This window comes from Ranitomeya variabilis, chromosome 3, assembly GCF_051348905.1.
Source record: "Ranitomeya variabilis isolate aRanVar5 chromosome 3, aRanVar5.hap1, whole genome shotgun sequence".
Lineage (NCBI taxonomy): Eukaryota > Metazoa > Chordata > Amphibia > Anura > Dendrobatidae > Ranitomeya > Ranitomeya variabilis.
In genome coordinates, this window is record NC_135234.1 from 43,158,636 (window position 1) to 43,168,621 (window position 9,986).

Below are 9,986 nucleotides of genomic sequence, written 5' to 3' on the forward strand. Positions count from 1 at the left end.
TGCTCATGCCCAACCACTGTTCTGTATTTCTCTAACGATCCCATAGAAGTGAGTGGAGTGATGGTCACGTGCACTGTTTTTAGGATCTCGGGGGACCCAGAGTCATTATAGATTTGTCGCCTGTCCTGTTTTAGTGTAAAACCCATTTCAGAGGGCTATCCAGTGCCACTCACAAGGTCAAAGACTCTACTACTTGACAGATCTCACAGGTCAGCCATGCCTGAGACCTGCCAATACTAAGCAGGTGGACGCTGGCGCAATCTGGGTGTCGTCCTTCACCTGATGTGGAAGTGAGAGGTGCCACAAAACCCCTTTAAGTCCTGTGTCAATGCTGCCCAAATTTAAATGAATAAGAAATAATCCTTACGCTTATTACTTCCCTTTGCAGCTTTAATCTAAATATATATGTATCCTTTTTTTAGGTTTTCTTTGCTGAAGAGGTCGGCTCTAACAAGGGGGCAATAATTGGTCTAATGGTCGGCGGTGTTGTCATAGCAACCGTGATAGTAATCACTCTGGTGATGCTGAAGAAGAAGCAGTATACGTCCATCCATCACGGCGTAGTAGAGGTGAGCACTGGTCTATCGTGACCCCAACGATCAGCCGGCAATGCTTCGTTTTATGTGTCTCGGCAGCCGACAGGGAAATCTGTCCACGCTGGTTAGTGTCAGACACCATTAACAGCGCCTGCGATGCAAACAGTCAGTGAGCCGGACAGCGAGCTTTGTCTTTCTCTTGGAAAAAAAAAAAAAGGTTTTCCGTTTGCAGTTTTTAAAGGAATGTTTCAGACTTAGCAAAACCACACTCAAAGTAGTCGAGAAGTCCTGGAAACAAAGCTTAACCTCTTGAAGGCCGACAATATGGTCTTTCAACTATCATGCGTTGGCCACGAACGATACTGGCACTGCATATGGCCATTTAACCCCCCTGTCAATAGCAGAATCTAAATGGTTAACCAAGGAAGGGGGCTCGCTCTTTAACCCTCATTGGCACTCAAAGATTGCAATGGTTAGGTCTCGGTGGTTGCCATGTCAATCCAAAGTTAAGGAATGACCCCAGGATTTTTCAGCTATGGTGGCCTCTTTGGAGGATGTTTAGAAACATTTTAGTGGAATAAGATCGGGGATAACTTGTTGATCAGTGGGGGTTTAACCAGTAGGATCTGTACTGATCGGCAAAATGTACTCATGCTCCATTCATTCTCTACTGGGCTGATGATCGCTGTCCTCCAGTTTTTTCTGGTAGCCCCATACAAATTGAAGGAGTGGCGATCTGGTGTCAAACCTCCTGCATCATTGTGTAACGACCTGCCGATTGGTGAGGGTACCAGCAGTGGGACACCCACCGATCAGCAAGGACAGGTCATAACTTGTTTTCACTGGACAACCTGAATGACTCTGGGTCTCAAATCCTGCACGCATTACATAGGTGGTCATTCAGTAAAATATCCACTATGTAATGCTACACTCAATGTATGGCGGCCTGCAGCCCACCCTGGCCATGAGAGCTGATTCCTAGGGTTGGGACACGATATGCTTAGAACTTTATAGCTTGGAGCAGGTGTGAGCCAACAGCCGGCTGCCCTGTCATCGCCTGGAAATTTGGTGGATATTTTACTTAAACCAGATAAGGTAAAAGATTTTTCACCCATTAGAGTCATGCGATGGTAAAGGTTTTATTTGTAGGAGTGTTCACACCAATCTCTAGAAATCCTGAGCTATCGTGGTTGTCACAGTGCACATAACCCCACCGAAGACGACATCTATAAAGCTTGAGACACTTTAAAGCCATTTTAGAAGGTTTTCTTTGGATGTTTTATGTTTGATGGATAAAATATTAACATTTGAGAGTCCTCAGTGGCTGATACCTTTTCAATGGCTAACTGAAAAGATGGTAACAAATTGGAAGCTTTCTAGACTACTCAGGTCTCTTCATCAGGCAAAGACTAATACAAAATCTGAATAGTCATGTATTTATTATGCACAATAGGACACAAGACTAATGCAATAGATAAGACAAGTGACGTGAAGCAGAACTATGAATATGGGAGAGGGAGAAGCAGTTATGGGTGTAAATATTGGAACAGTTCATAGATAAGGAGTGTGAAAGTTTTATTGTCCTGTGATTGACCTCTGGTCCATGGTTGTGATGCCCCCTGAAAGGTCTGAAGAGCACATTCCTTAGTTGATGTAGAAAGTTTGATGCAACGTTTTAAATCATCAAGTGTTTTTATGGCATTTTAAAGAAAACACACTTTAAGTGATACATGATTAATGCAATGGTATTAGTGTCAGCCATTTTGATCTAGAGAAGAGTTTGCTGTCCACATATATTTGGCTATGGTGAAGCATTGGCATAATGGAGCTCCTTTGCATCATCTAGGGGGTCTCTCACACCCACCATACCTTGTGGTCTTTTGATTACCCTATGCAGGTGATATTAGAATTATCTCTGATAAAGCTTCTGTTCCCCACTGGTCTACCCACTTTCTCTTCCGGTGGAGGACATCACATTACTGAGTCAACCTATCCACCCATGGCTCCGGCAGTAACGTGCCAAATAAGCCAGAAGACAGAGGAGATTATGCCTTCCATTTTGGATGGTGCATAACTGCTGCAATCATCCAGCAGCTACAGTGGTCACGAAAATGTCCTCTGCCAGAAGACAAAGTAAGGAGACAATAATGTGGAGAACCTAGGGTTTATTAGATGAAAATATGTTTTTTTATGTTTTGGGGAGTTTAGACCATCATAGGACCATGTTAAAATAAAAGGGATGGACAGCCCTTTTAAGCAGTGTTCACCTAAAATGGGATCAGGGCCCCTATCAATGTTTTTCCATCTCTATTTATGGTGCTTAATTTTTCATGACTTCATTATTCATCATTTGCTCAATTCTCACGCCCTCGCACAAAATGAAATAATGTACTGAATAGACAGAAGTTGACGCCAATTCACTTACTACTCGGCCAAAAAGCATGCCTTATTACTCGGTTTCATCAGGATGATTAGATTGAAAATCTGCGAGTATTAGAGCTGACAGTGTAAAATGTCATTGCATCAGTATAATCGGCAACATCATTACAGTCTGCGCCACTTCTGAACAGTTTTCCTGGAAAAAAGGAAATGTGTCCCGGAAAGGGGAAATGCATATTATATTATGAGGAGAAGATATGAAATCTGCAGTGATGCTTTTTCTAGTAAAATGATCCTGACATACATAGTATGCCTTGGCAGAAAATGTTTATTCTGTATATTATCGTATTGCAACATGTCTGTTTTATTCCAGAGAAATCCACATTTTTCTTAAATGTAAATGAGCTGTTTAGATCTATGTGCCAGACATAGATCTCACTGAGAATCTGCCTCCAGAGCTTATTTTAAAGCACCACTCCAGCAGTTTTTTAATTTACCACTGCAGTGGTGCCACTAATGTACATTCCCTAACCCCTAGTATTGTACTTCATCAACTGCCATCTTCATATGTTGTTCACGCTGCTGTGGTCACCTTCTGCAGTTTATGACCTGATGGATCTCTCCAGTGATTACTGGGCGGACAACTCAAGATCAGAACTAGCCAAGTAAAGCGGAAGTGAACTTTGTCTTATTACAAATACATTTGCAGCAGCAGTTGTCCTCTCATACTGCTGTCAGCTCGGCTGCAAACCTGTGACTGATTATAGTCAACACAGTACAGTAGATATGAGCTTTGTCTCATCAAAAACACAACAAACACATTTGCAAATGTCCTCTCACAGTGCTGTCAGCTCTTCTGTACTGCCCATCCCACATTGGCTGCCTATGAGATGGATGCTGATGCACTATGAGAGGACTACTGCTGCAGCAAATATGTTTGTAGTAAGACAAAGTTCACTTCTGCTGTAATGTGTTAGTTCTGATCTAACAGCAGAGCTCTGTTTGATTATGAGAGCAAAGTGTCAGTTATTACACGCCTCAGACTCATGCCTTTCATTTAAAATTAACTTTAGAGGCAGATTCTCGGGGAGATCTACGCCCAGGCTATAGATCTCAATAGTTCATCTGCTTATAAGAAAAAGGAAGTTCTGTCTCGGTGACCACATGTACTGAAGTGTTGCAAGGAAGTTCTCTCTTGGTAGCCACCATATAGGTGTATATGTTAAAGAACTCATGTGATGTTCTGAATTTTGGATCAACACGAAGTAGTTATATTAACCAAAATATTTACGGCAAGTTGCCTGTTAAATGACCAAAGTGGAGGTGCACTAAAATTACACCGGAAGTTCTGTGTTTGTGATCAACATGCTGAAGAAAAGCACTCCCACACCATATTGCTGCCACCATGTTGGACTGTGGGGATGTTGTTTTCAGGGTTATGTGCAGTTCTACTTTGGTCTCATCGGACTAAAGCAACTTCTTCCACATGCTTTGTCCCATACATGGCTTTTTGCAATATGCAAATGGAACTTCTTAAAGCTTGCTTTTAAGAATGCCTTTCTTATTGCCACTCTTCCATAAAGGCCAGAATTGTGGAGTCTATAACTTTTTGCAGTCCTGTGGACAGATTCTCCCACCTGAGCTTTGAATCTCTGCAGTTCCTCCAGTGTTGGTTGCTTCTCTATTTAGTGCTCTCCTAGCTTGGGATGTCTGATTAGTTGGACGGCCGAGATTTGGTAGGTTTGCAGTTGTGCCATATTCCTTCCATTTATGGGTGATGGATTGAACAGTGTTACATGAGATGTCCAGAACTTGGGCTAGTTTTCTATAGCCTAACTCTGCTTTACTTTTTTCCACGACTTTATCTCTGACCTGTCTGATGTGCTCTTTGGTTTTCATGATGTTCTTTGACCCCTAATGATCTCAAACAAACCTCTGAGGCCTTCACAGAACGGCTGTAGGTAAACTGAGATTTAATTACACACAGGTGGACTTAATTTACTAATTGTGTCTTCTGGAGGCAGTTGGACACTCGGGATTTTATTTAGGGGTATCAGACTACAGGGGGCTGAATACAAATGCACATCACTATTTCAGATTTAGATTTTTTTAATATTTTTAAAAACAGTAAAATGAAGAAGAAACAAAAAAAATATTAAGCTCTCGATCTACTAATTAATACATGGGGTTGTCATATCCGTTAGCACCCAACCTCTTTTCTGTTCTTCCTTCAGGTTGATGCCGCAGTGACTCCCGAGGAACGTCACCTGACCAAGATGCAACAAAACGGCTACGAGAACCCCACGTACAAGTTCTTCGAACAGATGCAGAATTAGGAACACCACAGCAGCCTATCGTCTCGGACAGCAAATGATTGCTTCACTGCCCATCGGTGTTCAGCTATATACATATATAAATATAGAACCAGAAAAAAAAAACAAAAAAAAGATCATGTTGAGAGAATAATAATAATTAAAGAAAAAAAAACAAGAAAAACCTATAAAAAAAAAAATAATAAAAAATCACCACTGTTTTATGATTTACTCATTTTCGCCTTTTGACAGCTGTGCTGTAACACAAGTAGATGCTTGAACTAATAAGCTAAAATCGGTAACGTATTCTCTTAACATTTCAGTCTTTACATAACATTATTCAATGAATGTTTTTTGTGTACTGTAAAGAGTTTAGCTGTTTTAAGACTAGTGCATGAGTAGTCGCCTCTCCATTATTTATCATGTAGATCTTTAAACAGGTTGTATATTATTCTTGTGAGTTGTGACAAAAAAAAAAAATAAATAAATTTAAGTCCGGGGTGAAAACCGCTTTACAAAACGATTGAGGATGCATTATATGTATGTGAGGTTTTATGCTGCTTATTTTGCCTAGTACATTTTGTTTTACCACTTCCGCTATGCATTTTAAAGAATAAAAAAAAATCGATTTTTATTTTTATTTTTTTAAAAATTCCATGCATTTTTTTTTTTCTTTGTTACTTTCTTCTCTACTGTGTTATTGTACAGATTGTTCTGCCGTGTTAGTGATGTAGAAAATTATGGAAACACACACATTTGTTTCTTTGTGCCTGTTTTATGTGCACACTTTAGGAATTGCAGACGTTTAATTAAAAATCAAACAAAAAAAAAATATATATATATATTTTCTTTTTTTTTTCCATGTAACTTTTAAGCTTTAACCCCTATCAGTGCTGGATGTGCCTGTGACACAATGTGTTGCAGTACCCTCTAGTTTTTTTCCGGGGTTTCATGTGTCTCTGATAATTCAAAGCACTTTTTTTTAGAAAATTATACAAAAAAAAAAGTGCCCTGCTGGTCGATAAATAGCAGAGATTCCTTAATGACAACTTTCTGCTGGATGATTGTACAGAATCATTGCTTATGAACTAATAGCTTTCTACACTGTGTTACATAAATAAATTTAAAAAAAATCGGACTTGTTGTGCTGTGGTTTTTCTGCGGTTCTCTCTAGGTGGATGTGCGCAAAAACTTTAGTAGTTCTAAAGTGGAAAGAATTGCATAGTCTTCAGCAATATTCATGCCATCAGATATTACTGGACCCTGGCGGACAGCATTACAATCTATAATAAATATATACAGTGTAGCTGTCATGACTCCATTATGAAGGGGTGCAATGTACGAAATTTGGACATTCTGAGTCGGGTTCTTACTATAAAGTATTTTTCAATTAGTCACAGCATAGAGTGGCTAAATGAAAAAAACTCAATTAAAGATGATCTTACGCATAATTTTTCATGTTGAACTGAAGATACCATGTAATTGTGGTAGCAGAGTGGAATAAAAAGTTGTTTGTTTTTTTATTTCGCTTTTCAGTTGCGGAAATATTGGCTCATAATGCGTTAACTTTAGTTAAGTCCATGTGGGTTTAATCAGTGAGTTTTCACAGGGGGCGTGTACTTCTGCCTCCTCTATGATGCTGACCAATCATAAGCAGGCAGCAATATAGAAGTGCAGAAGGTAGAGCCGGGAGACCAACTTCAGTTAATATTTCCAGGACATCTGTGTCACCTGGCAGGACCTGTGGACTTGGTTCATGTGATCCTAATGTACAGCTCCCCTATACACAGTATGATGGGCCCACAGCTCCGCTACACACGGTATAATGCTCCCACATCTGCTCTATACACGGAGGGGTGAGCCCACAACTCCTGTGTACACGGTATAATGGGCCCACAGCTACACTATACACAGTATGTGGGACCCACAGCTCCTCTATACACAGTATAATGCCTCCACAGCTCCTCCATACACAGCATGATGGACCCACAGCTCTTCTATACATAGTATAGTGGTCCCTCAGCTCCCTTATACACATCATGATGGGCCCACAGCTCCTCTATACACAGTATAATGGACCCACAGCTACACTATACACAGCATGGTGGGTCTACAGCTCCTCTATACACAGTATAATGGGCCCACAACTCCACTATACACAGTATGATGGGCCTACAGCTCCACTATACACAGTATAATGCCTCAACAGCTCCTCTATACACAATGGGATGGGCCCACAGCTCCTCTATACACAGTGTGGTGGGCCCACAGCTCCTCTATACACAGTGTGGTGGGCCCACAGCTCTGCTATACACACAATAATGCCTCCACAGATCCTCCATACACAGTGAGGTGGGCCCACAGCTCCTCTATACACAGTATAGTGGTCCCACAGCTCACTTGGACCCACAGCATGATGGACCCACAGCTCTTCTATACACAGTATAGTGGGCCCACAGCTCCTCTATACACAGTATGATGCCCCCACTGCTCCTCCATAAGATTTGACGGACAATGCCTTGTTTTGTAGCAGATTTCTTCTGGAACCTCTTCATAAAGGTGATACGCACTCAAAACACTGAACATTTGAACAGCAAGTAAGTAATGAAGAGTATTTAAAGCATTTTTGGAGTGATTTTTCAAGCTTTTTTATTTTATTTTTTTAGATCAAACCTCCAAAATTTTACGTAAAAAAAAAAGCTATGCACAAATACACCACGAAGACATCAGTGTTAAAATGCACCATGTAAGGCTGGAGGACTGGTTGCACATAATGTTTAGGAGTCCTGGAATTATTTATGTAGGTATGTCATTTTCACTCTTTAATAGTTTAAAGGGATTCTCACACCAAGCTTTTGTTACCCTATTTGAAAGTAGGATAATGTAGGGGCAGAGACCCTGATTCCAGTGATGTATCTCTTACATTACTGGGTGCTGCAGTTTTGATTAAAATCCGTTTCCTCTGCTTCAGATCTACCAATCCTCAGAATGCTGAGCTCTCTATAATTCGGCCCACACCACTGATTTGCATCTTTCAGTACACTGCGCATAGGCAGAAAGCTGTCAATCAGAGGCGAGGGCGGGGTTACACTACCTGATAGCATAAAAGTAGTCCTTAAGTAATAATCTGCTGATATAACAGTGATTTTATAAAAAAAAAACACTAAGCACCCAGTAAGTGATACATCGCTGAAATCAAGCTCTATGTCTCTACATTATGCTGCTCTCAGATTCCATTTAGGAAGAAATATCTAGTTCTGTTTTTAGTTCCGTCCTCAATTTATTTCACTCTCTGATAATTAGCTAGTAAAACTTGGATCAATTTTCTGGAAGGTTCTACAAGATCGATTAAGTAATCATATTCAGGCGGAGAAGATCACCACCACCACCACCACCGATCTTTCTGAACGAAGAAATCTATGAGATTGATTAGTCTTTGTGACTGATCAATGATGCTCACTCCAAACACTAAAGGTACCTTCACACTGAACAACTTAATAACGATAGCGATCTGTGACGTTGCAGCGTCCTGGATAGCGATATCGTTGTGTTTGACAGGCAGCAGCGATCTGGATCCTGCTGTGACATCGTTGGTCGGAGCTAGAAGGCCAGCACCTTATTTCGTCGCTGGATCTCCCGCAGACATCGCTGGATCGGTGTGTGTGACACCGATCCAGCGATGTGTTCACTTGTAACCAGGGTAAATATCGGGTTACTAAGCGCAGGGCCGCGCTTAGTAACCCGATATTTACCCTGGTTACCATTGGAATGTAAGTATGTAGTGTTTTTTTTTTTTTTTTTACATTTACACTGGTAACCAGGGTAAACATCGGGTTACTAAGCGCGGCCCTGCGCTTAGTAACCCGATGTTTACCCTGGTTACCAGGGGACTTCGGCATAGTTGGTCGCTGGAGAGCTGTCTGTGTGACAGCTCCCCAGCGACCACACAACGACGAAACAGCGACGGTGCAGCGATCAGCATCGTTGACTGTATCGCTGCAGCTTCGCTTAATGTGACGGTACCTTAAGGGAAGATGTTATCTTCCACGTAGCCTAAAGGTACCGTCACATTAAGCGACGCTGCAGCGATCTGAATTTTGGTTCAAAAATATTCATCCAAGTGTAAAAGAGTAAAAAAAAAAAAACAGGACTTGAATGCAGAAGAATAGGATGGCCACTGAAATATCGGCACATTGTCTCCATTGTGAGGGAACAGGGTTATCTAAATGCTATTTACGTGCACCGTACAATGCAGAATATGCAGTACACCGTGTATGAACATGGCACCAAGTATTAACGAGCAAGCGCAGCTCTGGAGCCGGCGGATCACTATACGCCCATCTCCAATGATCCATATTTTCCCCAATTGTGAAGAAGCAAAGTTGCCTCTGGTCACTACATTTGTATGAGCACAGTTTGGATCAGCCGCACCACTAGTTTAAACTGTCAGTATTCTGGAGAGCATCATCCTGCAAGCAGGAAGTAGAGAGAGGTGAGCTGTAACATCTCTGATTGTGAATGGTGGATCCTGTGTTCTCTACTGTATATAGAGGTGTTATCAGTCATTGTACAGGAGGAGTAGGTGAGCTGTGACATCACCTATTGTGAATGGTGGATCCTGTGTTATCTACTGTATATAGAGGTGTTATCAGTCATTATACAGGAGGAGGAGGTGAGCTGTGACATCAGCTATTGTGAATGGTGGATCCTGTGTTATCTACTGTATATAGAGGGGTTATCAGTCATTGTACAGGAGGAG

General features: G+C 41.3%; 1 protein-coding gene across 4 annotated transcripts in view; it reads left to right on the top strand.

Moving 5' to 3' along the window:
- APP (amyloid beta precursor protein) overlaps positions 1 to 6,365 on the top strand; it is a 307,189-nt gene extending 300,824 nt beyond the window's left edge. For all 4 annotated transcript variants that reach the window (XM_077294003.1, XM_077293999.1, XM_077294001.1 and 1 more), the window contains 2 exons: positions 423 to 569; positions 5,150 to 6,365. In XM_077294003.1, the coding sequence (XP_077150118.1) occupies positions 423 to 569; positions 5,150 to 5,251 (249 nt within the window). In that variant the 3' untranslated portion in view covers positions 5,252 to 6,365. The remainder of the gene's footprint in view (positions 1 to 422; positions 570 to 5,149) is intronic.
- The last annotated feature ends 3,621 nt before the right edge of the window (positions 6,366 to 9,986 follow it).